Source organism: Cinclus cinclus, chromosome 16 (genome assembly GCF_963662255.1).
Source record: "Cinclus cinclus chromosome 16, bCinCin1.1, whole genome shotgun sequence".
Taxonomy (NCBI): domain Eukaryota; kingdom Metazoa; phylum Chordata; class Aves; order Passeriformes; family Cinclidae; genus Cinclus; species Cinclus cinclus.
This window is the reverse complement of record NC_085061.1, coordinates 12513776-12533326: the sequence shown is the minus strand read 5'-3', so window position 1 is coordinate 12533326 and position 19551 is coordinate 12513776. Positions and strand designations below refer to the sequence as shown.

Sequence of the window (19551 nt, the reverse complement as noted above, 5' to 3'; positions counted from 1 at the left end):
GGTTGCTCCAAGCTCTGTCCAACCTGTCCTTGGATATTTCCAGGGATGATGAAGCCACGAGCTCTCTGAGCAACCTGTCCCAGGGCCTCTTCACCCTTGCAGGGAGAATTTCTTCCTAATATCCAATCTAACCCTACTCTCTGTCAGTGTGAAGCCATTCCCCCTTGTCCTGTCACTCCAGGCCCTTGTAAATAATCTTGCCCCATCTTTCCTCTAAGCTCCCTCCAGATACTGGAAGGCCACAATGAGGTCACCCTGAAGCTTCTCTTTCGCAGGCTGAACAACCCCAACTCGCCCTGCCCTTCCTCCCAGCAGAGCTGCTCCGTGCCTCTGATCAACCTGGTGCCTCCTCCAGGCTCTCTCCAGCAGCTCCAGGTCCTTCCTGTGCTGGGCTCCGGGCCTGCAGGCAGCTCTGCAGGTGGGGGTCTCACCTGAGCGGGCAGGGGGACAGAATCTCTCTCCCTCTCCTGCTGCCCACACTGTGGGATCAGCATAGAACATGGTCTGAGAGCATCTCCAGAGATGTAAAAGTCTCTCTTGGTCAACTGGAACAACAGCCAGACACAAAACCAGCATGTTCAAGGCACCTGCCACAGTGTCACTGCTCCACTAAGAACTACTTTTGGCATCTCTACCAAATTGTTAGAATTTCTCACAAATACACACAGTAGCTGGAATCACAGCTTCAGTTCCACATTCAGACTGAACTCTCTTCATCTTCCTGCTAAGTCACCTCCTGCAATGTGAAGGAGAGGGGTTTTTTTTCTCCCCGAGGCACTTCCTTCACAAGCAAACAAGAAACACAGTGCCAAGCACAAGGAGCACAGGTAAACTCACTGTGAGGTGCTCAGAGGGGAACACCTGGTGAGCAGAACAACCCCCGAGGCTTTGCTACTGCTGCTGCAGGTTAGGGTTAAAGCTGCCACACACACACACAAACAAACACGGGGTCTCAACATACAAACAAACTAGAATGACAGTAAACTGTCTCCACAAATTTATAACACAGTTTTCAGCAGCTAAAAAAAAGATACTGCATTGCAAGCTTTCAGAAACCACTTGCTACAATGACATCTGAAGTTTAGAGCTCTCAAGGTAAGACCAGAGTTAAGCATTAATCCTCTCAACCACTACTATCACAACCACCTAGGTGCTTGCCCAAGTTGGAGGCAGAACATTAAAAGAAAGCATTTCTTAAATATCACAGCAGGGACTCAAATGAAAAGGAAACTTCCAGATGGAAAATATGAGGCATCCTCTTTTGCAGTCACTGTGACATTTCGGATTTTTGGTGTCTCTAACAGGCGTGCATGTATTTTCTGTGCATTAGAATCCTAGGTTCCATTTCCAAATCCATTATAAAGACAGCTTTAGAACTTTAGCCAGGCTATCATGCCTCTGGAACCTTGTTCCCAAATATCTCCCCAGTCTATAAAACCACCTTAAGCAGGTGTCCCAAGGCCAGCTTTACACAGAGCTCTGTAGCTATGGGCACAAGGAGGATGCTAAGTGCCATCCTCTTTGTCAGGAAAAAGGAAAAGCAAAAAATCCTTGGGCTAATCCTACACAGAACTGCAACAAACAGAAACCCTCCAGGAAAATGCAATGACAAGCTGACCAGGAAAGAATCACACATAAATAAAAAAAAGGATGGGATATGATAAAAATGCCAGAGCAAAGAAAAACTGTGGCTTTACTTCCCCAGAATAAATCAGCACAAAGCACAGAGGAGCATGAGATAAAAGAGAACACGACCAAGTGACACTGCTGAGGGAGATGAAGCCCAAGCAGTGGTTGTAAGAGAACTTGTTGAGTGTTGTGATGGAAAACTTTATAGTTTTTAGGCTGGAAAAACTGGGACCACTGGGACACCCAGAACAGCCAAGTCTGACTCATTCATTTGTCCCATGCAAAACCAAACTGGAACCCAAGACTCCTCCAAGGCATCAAATGACACCAAAATACTTTACATTTAGTACAACATAGTGATGGGGGTTTATTATCATAATTGCACTGGCATTAAGCATCTGACTGCTCCAGTCATAATTACCTCTCCCTAAGACAGCATCCTAATCCCATATCCACACAACACATGGATGTGATGCACAAGAGACATGCTGGGAAGAGACACAACCTACAAGAGGGAGGGGCACAACTGTAATCCCATCAGAACATGGGCTGCATTGTACAACGTTCATTAACAGAAAGCAATTAGACGTCCATTTAGGCTTCTCACCATTAATACAATTAACAGTGAAGTGATGGAAATTGAGTTCTCTTTAATTACTCAGCCAGACAGTCACCACCATGGCAGACTGACAGCACAGTCCTAGGCACAGCCTGAACCAGCAGCAGTGTGTGAAACACAGGGACAGTGACACTGGTACACAGCAACACAGAGATGGACTGGGAATGATTCCGGACATTCTTCTCCTATTTAAAAGCACTCTTTCTTTGATTACAGCCTCATTCCCAAACAACAAAGCAGCTTCACAGAGGAGCAATCCACTTCCTTTTTTTCCTCCCAGAAATCTCCAGGGAATCCTCTTCAAGAGCCTCCTCCAGAGAAGAGCCATCCCAAGGGCACGTGCTCTGTGCTGCAGAGGAGCTCATGGAATGAGAGCAGAGCTGTGGGAAGCACTGGGGCATTGCTCACTGGTTCTAAAGCAATAGGGGCTTGGGAGATCCTTTCACCACACCAAGCACAGAGAACACGATTGTTCCCTGCTAAACAGGGCAAAAATACCCATTTTTAGCCTGTTTCACAGAGGCCCTTACTCTTCTGTACAAACTGGGCCTTCCTCCCAACCGGTCAGGCAGGCACAATGCCAGCATGGGCTCCATAAAGCAAGAAATTTTGGTTAAAAGGTGCCAGCAAAGAGGCGTCAGAGAAGGGAATTGGCAATCACCTTACAGCAGCCCCAGTCATCTAGATGCATGAGGAAAAATGTTGATGATGCCCATCCTCCACCTTGAAGGAATAAGCACGGCATTTTCAGAAGAGGATTTCTGACTACAAAACTACACAATTTCCAACAAAGCTGTTAAACAACCTGCTTCACTGAGGACTGGCTCACACAGACCAAGGTGGATTCCACAGCAATCTACTCCATCCTCCCCAGAGCACGAGCAAAACCACATCAAAAGCCAATAAAGCAGAAGTGAATATGCACCTCTGCCTTTGCAACCAACTGTGACTCAACAAGTCACAGTCACCGTGTCCCTCTCCACAGGCAGGCTGACATGCAGCTGAAATCACAGCCAGAATACCTGTATTTAGGGTTTATTTCTTTGCACAATGTGTCCTCGTGAGGGGATATTTGTTCCCTCATCAAGCACAAACCCCCATCCTTCAAACTGATGCCAACCATGGATAGCAGCTAAGCAGACATTTGTAGTAAGTCAAGATCTGTTGAAACCAGAGACAAGGAGGGATAGAATGGAGAAGGCGAAGGACAGCCCTCAGTGCTGCACACAGGATGGGTGACCTCAGGTAATGCTCCCTCACCACTTGTTCCAGCCTTTCAAGGGTAATCTCAGAGCCAGGAGTGTGTGTCAGGCTCACTCTCCAGCACACACACACTCAAACACCCAACATAGCCCATAGAAAACTGGCCTCTTCCAGTCAGGGCTCACAGCAGCAGGGTCGAGTTAGCAATAATTAGCAATCACTTGGCCCAAGAACATTTTGTACTACATCCAGCTTGCTTCCTGAAATGAAAACCATACTCACTCACTTCCAGTCATCCTCACTGTCAGGTTTGGTACCAACCTTTCCGTCCTCAAGATTATCACTCTGAAGATGGCAGGACCTCAAAGGACATTGTCCCTCTGAACACGCTCCAGCTGAAGGAGGGAGGGGAGCTGCCATCCTAACATCCATCACTGTTCTGGGCTTTGAACCTTCCCCTCAGAGGTGTTTACCACCTCTTCTTCTGCCTGGAGCTTGAACAGCTCCTCTCTCTCCCCAAAGTCAAGAGGATCCTTGTAAGATATACACAAAGAATGTGAAGGGAAAGCCCTGGCGTAACACCAGCTTTCAGAAAGAGCACAAGAAAATGCCACAGAGAATTAATTAACAAGCCTCTAATTGCCTCCAGAGCCTTTGTAGGAAATACAAATATTTTTATTTAACCAGCTGCTTGAAAGCATTGGCTGTTTAGTTCTACAAGGGGAGGTATCACACATGGAACACTCTTTGGTAGCATTATGGTCCACAGATCCCCTTCCAGGGAGCATGGTAACACACAAACCCTACCTCAAGTGTGTGATGGGATTACCTTGACAAGCCCAAAACCCAACACACTATTAACTTCCAGTTCAACAGCACAGGAACAGTAGTATGATGTGAAAGAAGTTTAATGTCCATTGCATATGGTGGTTATAATTAATCCACTCCTTATCTAAAATGCTGTCACACGCAGATCCTGCTGCAGCCAAGCTGTGACATTTGTCTTTCCCAGCTGCCCAAAAAAACTAACTCACAACCCCCTAAAAAAGCAGGTTATATTTTCTAAGAGAGCCAATATAGCTGTTGGATTTTTATAGGCAGGCTTCCCTCTTCCACTTCCTCCACACCACCATTCCTGCTGAAGGCCAACCTGCAACAAGACAAGGTGTAATGATGACAGGACAGTATTTGAGATGATCCTGCCCCCCCCTCCCAAACTAAACAGGGGTCCTGTTCCCCTCCATCACACAGCCCTGAGGATGTCACAGCCAGCAGGTCATGGACACACACAGGACTTGAATCTCTGAAAGAAAAGTGTTTGTATCTGAGAGTGAGTGGACCCAAACTGCTGCTCTGCAAATTCTTCAGCCTGCCTGGAAAAGCCCTAAGAGAATCAAAACCTAGGAAAAATTGTAAGCAAATGGATATTGCAGGGAAAAAGAGTACCTGAATTTCCCTGACCACTTGTTTTTGAGAAGAATATGTAAAATTATTTAAACAAGTTAAACCTGGTCAATCTCAAAAGCTGGCCCAAGACGAGGTGAGTCATGGGCTTATCCCAGCTGTACACAAGCGGCACCGACAACTCTCCAAGCCTTCAGAACAACTCCCTGTGGAAAACAGACACCCAGTAGGCTGTGTCAGCCCAAGAGCTCCTAGGTGAGAGCCACTGCCATTTTAAGGAGTTAAAGAGGGCTGTCATGCGGGAATTTGGCCATCCTATATTCAATCAGACCCAATTCTGTCCCGTGTCCCCACCTGCGGTCGCTTCTCCTTTATTAGCAGCAGCCGTCGCACTCGCCAGCGACCAAAAACAATCTGTGGCCGCATTTCCGTCGTGGGGAGTGATCCTCGTGCACCCTCAGTGACCCCCGGGACCACGGGTGGTGGCGGCCCAGGCGGGCACGGAGAGCGTGACAGGTAAGCGCCGGATCCAGGCACGGAGACACCCTCACTGTGCCCGAGTCCCGGGGGCAGACCCGGCCCGGTGCCGCCGCTGTGCCCACGAACATCCATCCACGGCCTCTCCGCCAGCGGAGGGGGCTGGGCCGCGGGCAGAGCCCGAGCCGGAGCCAGCCCAGGCCGGTGTCAGGCACTCCCGCAGCCGCTTCCCCGGCCTCCCCGCTCGGCACGGAGAGCACCGGGCCCGGCACGGCCCGTCCCCCTCCCCGGTCCCCGCGGCCCTCACCGGACTTGGGCGGGTAGCGGTAGGCCGAATTGGCCTGGATGTCGATGTCCTCCACGCCCGCGATGCGCCGGCTGAGCAGGGAGCCCATGGCGGCCGCGGACAGGATGGGCGGCCCGGGGGCGCAGAGCGGCGGTGGCACCGGGACCCGCACCCACGGCGGCGCGCGGGGCACGCCGGGACACCGAGTCCGCCCGCCACGGGACTACAGCTCCCGGCAGCCACCGCGGCGGCGCCACCTACCAATGGCGGCGGTGGCGTCCCACGGCCTCTCCCGGGCCGCGGCGTGAGCTTCGCCGGCAGGAGGCGCTACAATGGGAACGGGCATGGCATGGCATGGCATGGCATGGCATGGCATGGCATGGCATGGCATGGCATGGCATGGCATGGCATGGCATGGCATGGCATGGCATGGCATGGCATGGCATGGCATGGCATGGCATGGCATGGCATGGCATGGCATGGCATGGCGACAAGGATGGGGACAGGAGTGGGTCCAGGGATGGGCATGGGGCACTCTACATAGGCATGACCTGGGCATGGACATAGAGATCACCGGGGGCACACCTTAGATGGAGAAGCCCTTGGGAGCTCACCCAGGGATGCACAGGGAGGATACTCGAGGATACATCCTGTACAGGGAAGCACAGGGAGGATGGATGCCCAGGGACACACCTTGCACAGGGATACACAGGGAGAATGCCCAAGTTCATGCTCTGCACAGGGATGTGCAGCGGGGATTCCCAGGGACACATCTGGCACAGGGGAGATGCCCAGAGCATCCCATGCTCTGCACAGCCATGCCCAAGGAGAATTATCCAGGGCAGTTCCCAAAGGTGGGACCTGCCACTGGCTGAGGCTCAAAGCCAGCAGGAAAGGAGGTGATCAGTCTCCCATGGGGAAGCCTCTCCTGTCTGGGTTCCTCCCCTCACAGGTAATCCACACATGAAAGCAAATGGAGCTGCTGAGGTTTGGATGTGAGGACGGGGCATGACCATGGGTTGCCTGGCATGCAGGACACGACAGCTGGGAGGATGGCATGGGGGAAGAGGCATGAAAAAGCCACCAACGTCCCAAGACTGAGCCCTCTGGCACTGAGGAACAGGGAAAAAACACTCCCTGTGATGGAAGTACCTTCCTGTACATATGCTGCAAAGGAGCTGGAGACCTAAATTCCCAGCAGTGGAGTTGGGAATCACTGGGAGACATGAAAGAGCTGAGGTGGAACATGTGAAATCCCTTAAATTGGTCTTGGGAGCAAGGAAGAGGGCTGGGATTCAGGGATGGAGCAGGGAGCAGAGCCTGCCAGCACGGAAGGATTTTGTGATAGCAAGTGAGCAGGCAGTGGGTGGAATTTGCTGACTGTAAACACAAGCTAAAACACGCCCAGTGGGAATAAGCAAACAGTCCTGAGGCAAAATGTGCTTCCGGACAGTTATTATCCTTGCAGCTGTTGTGGCCACACGAACACAGCCAGAGGGGCTGTAAGAGGCACGGAATGCAGGGGAATACGTGCTGGGGGTGAGGGCAGAGCAGGAGCAGACCTTGCTCTTCTGCATCCCATTGTGCAGCAGGGCTGGGAAGGAGGACAGGGAAAAAATATAGAACCAGCAACAAGTCCTACTGATCAACCACAGGAGTTAGGTACTCTGCACATGGCATTTGGGAGACTCAGGCTCTGTCTGGCAGTGTCTTGGCAGTAACTGTGCCTGGGAACTCCCTATGTCCCCCAGGATCCTCCTGTCACCTGGAGTGACAATGCCTCTTGCTCAAGCAGCCTCTCCGTGGGAGGGTGTCTCAAAGCAGAAGTTGCACAGACAGGGATGGATGGAGCCTGCTCACCATCACAGTGACACATGTGCTGGTGCAGAGAGTGTCCAGTGCTCCCTGCCATAGGAACAAGCTGTGGGCAGTGCCCTGGCAGCAGCAGGTTGATGTGAACAGCTCGTGTGCCACCAGCAGCCCCAAAGTGAGCAAGGTGAAGCCACAAGCCCCCAGGCCCTCACTCAGCAGGCCAGCAGCCAATCTGGGGTTCGGTGCTGGAGCAGACTGGGCACAGCAATGGTCAGTGGGTCTATCCTGAGAACCGGTGGCCAGCTGGCCATAGCCTGGGGGCAAAGCAGAGCAGTGTTTGCACCATAAGGCAGGTGAGGAAGGGAATTTGCATAGGGATAGAAGATGAGAGTCCCTCTCCCTTTCCTCCCACAACCTGAGCACTGAGAGCATCCTGCCCTTCTCCAGTTCAAAGAGGCACCCAGAGGCAACCACCCCAAAGCTGTTCCCCATCTTTCTTCAGACAGAATTATGGAATCCTAGGATGGTTTGGGTTGAAAGGGACCTTAAAGATCATCTCGCTCCAAACCCACATTCCCTGGAGCTCGATGCCATGTGGGTTAAGCAGAGGACAGCCAGCTCCCACCGCCACGGGGGCCTGGCTCTGCCCGGGAAGCTGCGGCTGGACGTCTTTTGTTTGTGCAAAACCTCCACCAGTGGGAAGGTCCCTCCCGGCCGCCCGGCTCTCCAGAGCACTCAGAGGAAGCCGTCGGGTCCCATGGGGGTCGTTGCCATCTGGGAGGGGAGGCGCTTTTGCTGTAGAAACTGTCCTGGAGGGCCCTGCTCCGTGAGAGTGTGTGACAGACAGCGACAATAGCAGCAGCGTGCCACGGCAGGGCTCAGCCCTTCCGCCCCAAATCCCAGGGCCCAGAGCGAGCAGAGCTGAAGGGCAGCAGCTCTTTGCCCCCACCCGGCCCGCGGGATGCAGGCGCTGGCGTACACAAAGGCAGGATATTGTACCATGGCCTCCTCCATCCCATCAGGGGCCACTGCCAGCAGCATGGGGAAGGAGAGTGGATGGCTTGGGGCAGGGAGCAGGGCTGCCCTGCCAGCCCACATCAGGGTCCTACAGCCCTTCAGGTGGGTACCATGGGCTAGAGGCACAGCATTCCCCCTAGCCCAGGGCACTGTGGCAGCTGCAAGGAACAGCAACAGCCCCACAAACCCTGGTGCTGCCACCTGAGTGGGCTTTGTACCTTCCCTATGCTTGTACCATGAGGGAGGAAAGCCATGAAGATAGGATGTCCTCTGTGAGACAGAGATGAAATCACTTCCACAAGGTTCAAGGGAGCCTGAGACCCTGAATGCCCCATCATGGTGTGGGGTGAGAGTGGTCAAACCGGGAAGGACCAGGGTGAAATTGGGCCAGGGCTCCTGCCACCAGGAGCCTGCAGAGCCCCAGGGGTAGTGAGGAGACCACAGCTCCTGCACTGCCTTCCAGCTCAGCAAAACACATCCAGGAAAAGATGATCCTGGAGTTGCTCTCCAGCACAACCTGGAAAAGAGCAGCAGGAAAGAGAAGGGATGCTTTGAAACCCCAGGAAGAAGAGTCCACAGAGCTGCAGCCCAGAGGAGGCAGATAGGCCAGAGGTTCACCCACCCTCACACTGCCAGGTTTCTCCAGCCACCCCCCAGCTGTCCTTCAGGAGTCTCCTTGGACATGTCTGCTAGGGAGGCAGCTACAAGCACACCCGTGTAAACAAGGAAATATGTTTCCCTGCAAAACTCCCGGTCACCAGAGCAGCTCATCCAAAGTCCAGCTGCTCGAGGTTTTATTACCCAGTGAGGCAAGTTGCTTTGTCTCTGTTGCTCCCACTGCCACTTGCTGTTTGCCAGGTATGTGTAGAACAGCAAGGTTCAGGAGCCCTGGAGACAATACACGTTGTTACAGCTCACCAGAAGGAGTGGTGAGCCCATGAACTTTGCCTCCCTAAGCACTGCCCTGGCTCTAAAGGGCTTACAACCCTTCCCGAAAGCCCTGCTGGGCCAGCCCCAAACATTCCTCCTCCAAACTGCAAGGTTTCTACACATACCTGCCTTTTTCTGATTAAAATAATAATTCAGTAGATTTATTTTTTTCCCAGCTGTATTTACACTTCGGTGGCTACAAACTTCCCCATGCCACTTCTCTCTGGGGGTTGTCTTGACCTTGTCAGAAATGAGCAATCACCTCTTGATATGTCCCACTGCCACATACAGCTGTGCTCTCACTTGCATTTAGGCAGTGAGATATATAGAATGAGAAGGGAAACCCCTTGGCCCTGAAATTCTCTAAGGCTTGGAGAGGCTGAATTGTGTAACTCCAGAAAGGTTACTGAAGAACGTGCAAAATGGTGAGCAGCTTTGGACAATACCAGAGCAATTCCTGTCCACACAGTGGAGGCTGCAAACCCTACAGATCAAGTGCATTACCTGACTAAACTTCTGCCATTCAATCCTCACGGCTCAGAAATACCTGCAAAATGCCGGCCAGGATCAGAGGTGTTAATGAACAATCCACTCACAGCCAGGCTAAACCCCTCCAAATTGCAGGAGACAGCCCAGAAACACCGCTCAGCTAAAGTGGAGGTGGCTGGAGCCGGCAGTTCCCTTCACCTTTTGCCTGGTGTTATCAGCCCCGGTCAGCAACCCGCGTGTCTGTGCTTGCTTATCCTTAGCGACACCATTGTCCGCCGTCCCGGGCCCTGCAGCGCCTGCCCGGCCGCGAGTTTTCATCTGCTGTGGCAAAGAGGCGCTCTCAAAGGAGCCTTTCACGGCCACGGGAGCCCCCCGGCACCTTCCAGAACCTTCCCTGGCTGAGGCCTCTCCCTTCAGCTCCTGTCAGCTGCCTCACCGATGCACGGACACGCTGTGCCTAAGGGAGAAACGGGATCAGGAGGGGATGGGCAGCCCACCCGGGGTTTATTAGTGCTGATGGAGGGCGCGGGGGCCAAGGGGCTACTAATCCACCGCCCCTCGGGACGCGGAGCAGTACGGCAGCTATGAGCCACGGGGTCTCCAGCAAACCCCTCGTAGGAGGGTAACAGGAGGGCCTGCGGGGGTTTCGCGGTGCTGAAGGGCGGCGGCACCCCCCCGGCTTGGCTGGACCCGGCCCGGCCCAGCCGCTCCCTCACGTCAACAGGAAACCGCACGCGGCCGACTGTAAACACCGCCCGCGCCCACGTGACCACGCGGTCCCGCCCCGCGCGCGGCCCGCCCCCGCCGCCCTCCCATTGGGGGCCGCGCCGTTGTTGACCATATACGGTCAGGTACTACCAAGCCGCGGGCGGCGGTTGGCCAGCCCTGCGCGTCACTCAACGCGCGCCGAGCGCTCCGCAAACAAAGCGGGGCCTGCTGGGAATCGTGGTCCGGACGGGGGTAGGGCGAAGGGGCGGCGTGGTGAGCAGAAACTACGGGTCCCAGCGGCGCCGCGCGGGGCGGGCCGCGCCGCCCCGCCTCGGGCGGCCGTGGGCGGGGCTGGGCGGGCGCCGTGAGTCAGTGCCCGGTAAACATTGGCGTGAGCCGCCGGCCCCGCCGTGCTGGCGGCGCCCTGAGGGCGGCGGGGGCCGGGGCCGGGGCCATGGACGAGCTCAAGCACCAGGTGATGATCAACCAGTTCGTGCTGGCGGCCGGATGTGCCGCCGACCAGGCCAAGCAGCTGCTGCAGGCGGCCCACTGGCAGTTCGAGGTGAGGCCGCCGCCTCGGTACCGGCCCCGGGCGGGTTCCCGCATGGGGGCATTCGGGGGGAGGGGGGCTGGGCAGGGTGGATCGGTGCCCGGCCCTGCGGACACGCCGCTGGCCTCCCGCCCGCGGTGGCGGCGGGGCGCGGGCCGGGGCCCCGGGGGGTGCCCGTGGGAGCGTGGGCGCCACGCGGGGCGGGGATCGGGAAGCCACGTTGCGTGGGGGGGGCTCGCAGCCTGCCGGGGCCCCAAGCCGGATCGCGGCCGGGCCGGGGACGCCGAATTCGCCGAGCCGTCCTACTGCTCCCCTCCGCCCCCGCCCCAGCCCTCCCGCGTGGCCGTGGGCTGGAAAACCCCAGCGCAGCCTTTCCCACGGCCCTGCCCCGGGGAGTTTGAGTTCTCGGGCAGCCGCGGGAGAGGAGACTTTGTAGGTCAAAGCTTTTCTGGCTGCAGACGCCTTCTCCTCTCACTCGCGGGGAGGGATACCCCGTGACATTGACAAGGGTTAACGCCGCGCGTGGGGCGGAGGGTGCCGGTGGAGCTCCCTGGTGCATTTCAGGGTGCTCAGCTCGTTCGGAAATCCCCGAACCTGAAGTGTAGGGGGCAAAGAGGAGTGCGGTGGCTGTCGCCACTAAATTGCTTTCTAAATAGGATTTTTCCTTCCCTTCTGCAGCTCCCTAGGCTGGAGCTGATGGATTTGACGCTAATGGCACCTCGGTAATTGAAGTGTCTGTGCTGTGCTGCGGGAGCAGGTCTGAGTCAGGCAGCGGAGCAGGAGGCTCTGTTTGTAGCTCCTCCGTGTCTGGAGCACCTCTGCTCCTGTCCCGGGGTTGTTCCGTAACGGAACCGCGGCCCGATGGACCCGGCACGGACGCGTTCCATCGCCGTGCGGGTACAGCATTCCCAGATGCTCTATCACAGGCCAGGACGCATCCCAAACCGAGCCGTGAGTGGCCGGGGAGCGCGGCGTGGGCTTGCAGGGATGTGCGGAAGACCGGGCCGGCGATCCCCACCGCCATGCCCGGTGAACGGGAGCACCGCTGGCGTGGGACGTGTTGTTGCATGTGTAACGTGCTCCGGCGTTTGTTTACTAACACAGCCTGACAGTGGCCCTTTGGGACAGGCGAGATCCTCTTCCACCACCTCCGTGTGTGTCGCAGAAGAGCCGGGGAGGGATGACAGAAGTTTTAACGTGTCTTTCAAAAGGCTTTTTTTGCAGAACTTTGCCACCGTTTGTCGAGTTGCACAAGTACAAACAGCCGTCTCCTGCCGGCTGGGCACTCACATGACTCAGAGGAAGCTGGGCTGTAAACAAACGCTGCCGTTACCATGTTCCCACTCACTTTTGGTGCAACGGTCAGATAATTCCCTTTGCAAAATGGCCGCTGGGCACGGCTCCTTCTGGGAGCCACGCTGGGGAGGGCTCACCTCCCGACCACTCCAGCCTGCTCTCACCTCTTTTCTGGGATACTCCCGAGGCTTTTGTTATTCCAGTGCAGCACTCCTTTGCTGGCTGGTCTGCATCTGCAGTGAGTATAAATCGGGGGAGTTCAGGCAAGTTCAGCACGAGGGAAGGCAGCATAAATTAACCATCTCCTTGGAGTCAAAGCACTGCTCCAGGGGCACAGCGTGAATTCCATCAGCCTGCTTGTACTTGAGGGTTCTGCTCCTGCCTGTAAGACCACAACGGGGAGAGGTGGTTCTGCACAGGGGTGCCAAGCTAGCATAACAGCCCAGTGACACACAGCAGGTGTTGGGTTGTCCCAGCTCCTGGCATCCATCTGCCCTGCCCAGGACCTTTCCTTTGTGGGCAAGTGTCCCGCTTGCTGCCTGTGACAGCCCCTGTGGAGTTTGTCACCAGCAGGGGGGACAGAGGGGCTGCTGTGGAGCATGGACAGCTTTGGGATGCTGGTATTTTGGGACCACTTCCCCGGGCTTGGGTTGCTGTGAGGCTGGCTACTCAGGGGCCATTGTGTGTAGGAAGGTGAAGTGAAGGCTGCAGAGTGGGTTTGTTCTGTCTGTGTCTTTCCAGCCTTGGTAGACTCAGAGTTTTTCTGGAGCAGGAGGAACATGATCCAGGACAGTGAGCAGGGTGGGAGGTCAGGAAAACATTTGGGATACAGTCCCTTTGGCTGTGGTATGAGCTGATCAAAGTCTGTCCCATACTCGGGGGTTGATTTTTTCTTTTTTTTTTTTTTTTCATCCCATCTATCCCTAGGGAACAGTGCAGTTCATGGGTAGGGTGTGGATCGCCTCTCCCAGTCACTATGACTCCAATCCTGTTTTCTAGGGACCCTGGACAGGCTTTCTCCTGTTGTGCCCTGTTTAGTTTGCAGCTCTGTGGGCCCTTACATGCTTTCAGGGATGGCTGCTGTGGGTGCCAGCCAAAATGGCACTGCCAGCCCAGCCCTCCAGCAGCTGGAGCAGTGCCATGGCTGATCCCAGGGGGAGGTTTACAGGCCCAAGAAAGCAACCTGGAGTGTCTCTGGGTGAAAGCCAGCACTTGGCCTCGAGGGCCTGGCTTTTTGGGAGAAGCCAGGGAGAGCAGCTCCTCCATGGCTAGAACCCAGCAGGTTACCAGGCAGACATTTCAGAGTTTGCAGAGTCTCACATGGGGCTGGGCAGTGGATCAGGCTCCTTCTCCGGTAGAAAGATGTTATTTGGCTTTATGTGCTCATTGCCCTTGGGGCTGTTTGGGAAGGATAAGAAGAAACTGCTTCTAAAAAAATCTCACCCATTCCATCCTTTTCCTGGTGCTAAGAGCCTCTGTTCAGTGTAGAGAGGTTGTGTGTGGGGAACAAGAGGAGGAGCAGGTGTCTGCCTTCATTCACTTGGGTCCGTGGCTGGATTTCACTTCCTCTTATGTATTATGTTTCATGAAGCCCCTTCCTTGGTGGTTCAAGGACAGGGCGGCCCCAGGGCTGCCCCTGCTGCTGGGTGCCCCATGCTGGCAGAGCTCACCTCTCCGGCCTCTCTCTCTATCTCTCTCTCTCTCTGTCACCCTCATGGCACCTTGGCAGAGTCCCTGTGTCCTGTGAAACTCCTGGTTTTACATCCTGGGAGGGGGCACAGTGGCCTGGTCACCTGCTGAGCGTGGCCAGGCCATGGGTGTGGGGCTGCCCTGCTCCCCCACACACCAGGGTGACATAGGCAATGGGGCCTTTAGTCCAGGGTCAGAGCTGAGCTGGGCTCAGGCTCCTTCTCTGGCAGAGGAGCCTTAATTGGCTTTGCTGTTGCACCAGTCACCGTGGCACTTGTGACACAGTCTGGAGACCAGGTGGCATCAGTAGCTTTGGTTATGTGTGTGTCCCTGGCACCAAGGGAGCATGGGGCCCTCAGTGGCTGAGCTGTGGCTCTGCAGGTCCCTTGGGAGGTGACTGCAGGTCGTGGGCTTTGTGCTGGGCACAGAGACTGTTTCTGCCATGCTTGGAAAGGGGTAGATGGAAGAGAAGAGACACTGTTTCAGGCAGAGGGGCCTGCACTAGCAGAGTGCTTCCTCTGCCCAGTCACAGCTTTCATCCCAGTGCAGGCAGGGATTGATGGGCAGCTCAGGGGGACACCAGGGACCTTCTCTGCCCCTGTCTGCTAGTGGCACAGTCCTAGATATGAGGCCACTTGGAAAACATGAGCATGGAGCAGATTTGATCAGCTTATGGTATCTGTCTCTGTCCACACCTCTGCCTGTGTTTCCCGTTTGGTGTTACCCCCTCTCTTATCAGGATCTGTCAGTGATAGGGCCTGTGGGTGTTGACGTCCGACCTCACCCAGGACGAAGGGTAGTGTGGCGGGGGGGGGGGAGGGGGGGGGTGTCACTGCCTCAGAAGTGTCTGTGTCTCTGTTGGACATTTCCTTAATTCAGAGCCATGTGCTGTCCTGTCCAGAGCTCTCTCTAGGGCCACAGACCCTCTTCCTGCTGCATGGCCATCCCTGGGATCCTGTGGGCCCTGCCTGCAGGAGCTGAGGGCTCTGAGCTCGCAGCATGTCTGGGTTCAGAGTTCAGGTGCTGTGTTATTAAATGCAGCTATTGCAGGAAAAAGCCTTGCCAGCCCAGCCATTGCACACTCCCCCCGAGGTCTGGGAGCTGCCAGACTCTGCAGCAGGAATTGCTTCCCCCACCCAGGTCTGGATCATTGTTCGCAGATGTTGCTCTGGCTGCCACCTGGTCGTACCAATAGTTTTCTGTTATTTAGCCAGGAAACCATAAACCCCTTCGCCTTCCCAGGGCCTGCCAGCCTGGATGCTTGGGGCTAAATTAATTTTCCCATTGGATCAGTGAGCTGAGCTGACTTGCATCCTGGCCCTGGGAATGACACAGGAGCATGTGGACACTGGGATGAGGAGCATGTGTGGTGGCAGGACTGTGGCTGCTGCAGTTGGACAAGGTTTGGTACAACCTCCTGTGCTTTTTCTAGTCTTTTCTGCATTTTTTTCCACAGCAGCTTGGGTAACCCCAATCCCTGGTTTTCAGGAAGGGAGCAGAGTTTTGGGAAGTGTGGCAGCATCCGGCCACAGCCCCGCACCTCACACCCCGAGTGGAGACCTGAAGGCCGTGGGGAGAAGCTTGAATGGGACTGAAGGGGGCTTTTCCTTCAACCAGAACTGAATCCAAAACAGTTCTCTTACATTTCCATCAAGTCCCATCTACAACTTAATCAAAACATTGCTTTCTAGCCCTAAATCAGTTGAAGCCTGGTGCTGAACAGGAGTCACCATCATGGAATCACAGAATGGTTTGGGCTGGAAGGGACCTTGAAGGTCAAATTGTTCTACCTTCCCTGCCATGGGCAGGAACACCTTCCACTATCCAAGGCTGCTCCAAGTCCCATCCAACCTGGCCTTGGACACTTCAGGGATGGGGCAGCCACAGCTTCTCTGGGCAACCTGTGCCAGGGCCTTCCCACTCTCTGAGTAAAGAACTTTACACCATTCCTGCATCAGCTCATTGCTGTGCACCCCCAAGTATCCTGCTGTCTCTGCTCTTCCCAGACCTGGGCTGGGTGTCTGCCCTCCTGACCGTCCTGCTCCCCTGGCCTTCCCTCCCTGCAGCCCTTTTTGTCCTCTCACATGCCTGTGGTATATGATGTATTTACCAGACTAATACTGGTTTTAACTGGAAGATACAAAACAGTGTCAGTCCTCATCCTGCTCTGTCTGCAACTGAACTGGAAATGTTCTGGCATATGGGGGGTGGTCACCTGCCCTGGGGATCTCCTGGTGACTGTGGGGGGACTGTGATCATGTCCTGTTGAGGACATGCCTTTAACTGGTTCCTGCTGGGGTTGGGTTTGATTTCCTTTGTTTCCCAGCACACGGTGGTTGCAGAGCATCATTCTAAGTTGTGAAACACCTGCTGGGCTCTGACCCCACAGAAGTAGCTGCTTCTTGCAAGGATGGTGGTCCCAAATACACAGGGTTACCACCTGCCTTGGTGTGAGCAGATGGCAGGCACAGGTCTCTGCTTGGGGACAGGGAGCAGCTGTGCCCTCAAGGCCCCCCAGGGCCTGTTTTGGATCAACTTTGGGGTCTAGTAGTGTGCAGGGGTGAGGTGGGTGCCTAGTTTGGATGCAGGTGGTAACATCATCTTTGCCTTTTTTTTTTTTTCTCCTTCCTTTCAGACTGCTCTCAGTGCTTTTTTCCAAGAAACAAACATCCCCTACAGCCACCACCATCAGATGGTAAGTGCTTTCCCAGCTCTCCAGTGCTCTCCCAGGGCAGAGCACCAGCTGGCGGGTGCTTCAGGCTGCTGCTCATGTCCAGCTTGCTCCTTCCCAACTCCAGGAGTGCAGACAGGGAGGTCTGGCTGGGCACTGCCAGAGCTGCCTGCCAAGGAAGGTTTTCCTGGAGAGCAGCTAGTGGCATAGCCTGCCCTATGCAGTGGGACAGCAGAGCCCTGCAGATGGTTTGGGGCTACTCTTCCAGAAGGGATAGTCTGAGGCATTTGAGACATTTTGGGCATAGCCAGTGGTCCACACCTGCCCAGCGTGGCAGAGAGAGCCTGGAGCAGCCTGAAGCACTGACCTATGTAAACTACACACTCACAGATACATGGTGCTTCCCATCCTGCAGCAGACACACACACAGGTCCCTGTGAGCTCACTGGAGCAAGCAAATTCCTGGAGCATTGCTCTGGTGCGTTGTGCAGAGCATCTGGAGGTGTGTAAACACTCACACGTGGGTGCTGCCTGCCTCTGCTCTCTTCTACCTGTCCCCAGACTCTGTCCCTTACCTCTCCTGCCCCAGCAGCCCATAATCTGCTTGGACAGATGCATCATAAGGATTTACTGGCTGCTGCAGCCTTGTTTCACTCTCCAGGACAATTGGGGATTTGGAGCCCACAAAGCAAGTGCCCAGCAGGGCTGGAGCATGCCCAGTCTCCTGGGGGGGGGGAGCTGAGCCTGAGCCTTGTGCCCACAGAGCCTGAAAACTGCAGGCCCAGTGTGGCATCAGTGGAGCAGAGGGCATCCCCGACTTTTCTGGGCACAGGGCGTCCTGTTTGTGTCTTCTGCCAGGCGCTCTTACCACAGTATGAGCCTTCAACAGAGCTGCTTGTGGGCAGCACGGTTAGCAGAGCGCAGGTCTGGGGGCTCCGTATGCCACAGCAGGAGGGCAGAGGGGTCTCGTGCCACGCCCTGGTGATGGGGGAAGAAGGGGACTCCCCTGACCCCGTGTCTCCTTCCCACAGATGTGCACTCCCGCCAACACGCCGGCCACGCCACCCAACTTCCCCGACGCCCTCACCATGTTCTCCCGCCTCAAGGCTTCCGAAAGCTTCAACAGCAGTAGCCCCGTGGCCTCCATGGCGACTTCCCCACCGCCCCCGGCCCCGCCGCTGCCCCAGCACGGGGCCTTCAACCCCGCCTGGCCCACGGCTTCTCCGCCCGGGCAGCAGCAGAGCATGTGGACTCCGGCCGCGCCGGCGCAGCCCGCGGGCTGGCCAGCCGCCGTCTCCCAGCAGGCCAGCGCAGAACAGAAGGCCAACGTGACCATGGAGGCAGAGAGATGAGGCCGCGGCGGAGAGCGGACGCAGTGGGGACCCCTGCGTATAAATATATATTTTTTTTTTCTCCCCCCCTCCCCAAAGAGGAGAGGAACTCTGCTGCCAGGGCGTCTGGCAGCTGCTGAGACACATGAGCAAATAGCTGCCTTGCATGGGTTTGGTTTGAAGTAGTTTTTACTTGTTCATGAGCTGAATGGAGCTCCCCAGAGACAGCGGGAGGCTGCGTGGGACCGGTGCCGGCCTCTGCCTGGAGCCCTGACGCTGCCAGACTGTTGGGGAGGGAGCACCCCCTCCTCTCTTGGGACACCGGAGTTTGCATGCCAGTGACATTTACAGAGGAGGGCCCTTCCTCAGGGTCCCCTGGGCCACCCCACCAGGCAGAGTGAGTTGTGCCTGAGTGTTTCTCCTCATCCCTTGGCTCCGATCAACTGGGTGGGGGGACAGATACCCCACGAGGCTTGGTTTTTGTAAGGGATGGAGAGAGCAGGGGCTGTTCCTGCACCACCACAGCCTCCACCCCACACACACCGTCCTCGATGGTGAGCAGGGTTGGGGCACACCAGCCCCTGGGGAGGCGTCTGGCCCCTTGCCCAGCCCCGGATGGGGAGCAGGGGGTGAGCACTGGTGGTCTGGCTGAGCCAAAACACCTTCCCCTCAACCTCCCCGGATGGGGTTTGCCCCAGGGCTGTTTTGCATGACACAGTGTAACCCTAGAGACTGGGATCGTTTTTAACCCCTCTGTTCTTTTCTCCCGGCGGCTGGAAGTCTCTCTGGATGTGCCGCAGCCGCTTGCAATACATGCTCTTCTGCTTTGAACCCAGTGTCTTTGCTTCGTTTGCAGCAGCGGTGGGACACAGGCAAAGCTGCCTGAGCCTGGAGTGTTTCAGGATCCCCTCTCCCAGTGGCTCAGTGCATCCCAGGAGGGATGGCTGCATCTCCAGCTGTTCCAAGCACCCCGTTCCAGCTATGCAGTGACTGCCAGCTGCTTTTGGCCAGGTGCATCCAGGGCTCAGCCCCAGAAGCCCGGCTCTGCCGCATCAGCTGTGGTGTGAGACCCCAGCAGACAGGGCTCTGCTGAGTCCTCAGGATCCCCTGTGACATGTACAGGTCCTGGGTGTTTTGCTGTGACCTGGCTCCTATCCCCTCTTCCCCAGGTCCCTTGAAGATTGCTGTCCCTGCCAGACCCTTTCCCAGCAAGGCTGTGCCCCTGCACTCCCCAGTCAATAATTAATTTCAGTCTCTTATTTGTGTTGCTAAATAAACAATGTAGGAGGGATGTTTTCACCCGGGGTGCCTTTTCAACAGCTTGGGTAGGGCTTGGGAGCAAGGGCTGGAGCTGGCCCTTGTGAGCATCCCTGCATGGAGCTGTGCTGGAGCTGCCACCCTCAGTCCTGCCCCACTGAGATGAAATGGGCCAAGCTGGTG

The 19551-nt window shown here is 55.8% G+C and overlaps 3 protein-coding genes across 8 annotated transcripts in view; 2 read left to right on the top strand and 1 right to left on the bottom strand.

Annotated features, from left to right (window-relative positions):
* Window positions 1-5772, bottom strand: part of MGRN1 (mahogunin ring finger 1) — a 48771-nt gene extending 42999 nt beyond the window's left edge. For all 3 annotated transcript variants that reach the window (XM_062503240.1, XM_062503242.1, XM_062503241.1), the window contains exon 1: window positions 5640-5772. In XM_062503240.1, coding sequence (XP_062359224.1) covers window positions 5640-5727 — 88 coding nt within the window. In that variant the 5' untranslated portion in view covers window positions 5728-5772. The remainder of the gene's footprint in view (window positions 1-5639) is intronic.
* Window positions 5773-10943: 5171 nt separating this feature from the next.
* On the top strand, window positions 10944-19410 carry UBALD1 (UBA like domain containing 1). 3 transcript variants are annotated; one of them, XR_009933724.1, is made up of 4 exons: window positions 10944-11136; window positions 16745-16804; window positions 17812-18508; window positions 18971-19410. XR_009933724.1 is itself a non-coding variant. In XM_062503983.1 (3 exons), exons 1-3 carry the CDS (start codon window positions 11029-11031, stop codon window positions 18130-18132), a joined length of 489 nt encoding a protein of 162 aa, XP_062359967.1. In that variant the 5' UTR covers window positions 10944-11028; the 3' UTR covers window positions 18133-19410. The 3 variants fall into 3 exon arrangements, 1 of the variants encoding a protein (XP_062359967.1); XR_009933723.1 differs by having other exon boundaries at window positions 18968-19410; XM_062503983.1 differs by having other exon boundaries at window positions 17812-19410.
* The window catches only part of CDIP1 (cell death inducing p53 target 1), a 32295-nt gene continuing 23842 nt past the window's right edge, over window positions 11099-19551 (top strand). Inside the window, exon 1 of one of the 2 annotated variants that reach the window (XM_062503980.1) lies at window positions 11099-11136. The gene's annotated coding sequence lies outside the window, so the exon portion shown is untranslated. Of the gene's footprint in view, window positions 11137-18470; window positions 18509-19551 lie in introns of those variants that run through there. The other variant, XM_062503981.1, reaches the window with a different exon arrangement.

Coding starts and splice junctions, on each gene's coding strand:
- UBALD1 (XM_062503983.1), top strand. CDS start 11,029: ATGGACGAGCTCAAGCACCAGGTGATGATCAACCAGTTCGTGCTGGCG. Junction 11,137..16,744: donor CGGCCCACTGGCAGTTCGAG/GTGAGGCCGCCG, acceptor CCTTCCTTTCAG/ACTGCTCTCAGTGCTTTTTT. Junction 16,805..17,811: donor ACAGCCACCACCATCAGATG/GTAAGTGCTTTC, acceptor TCCTTCCCACAG/ATGTGCACTCCCGCCAACAC.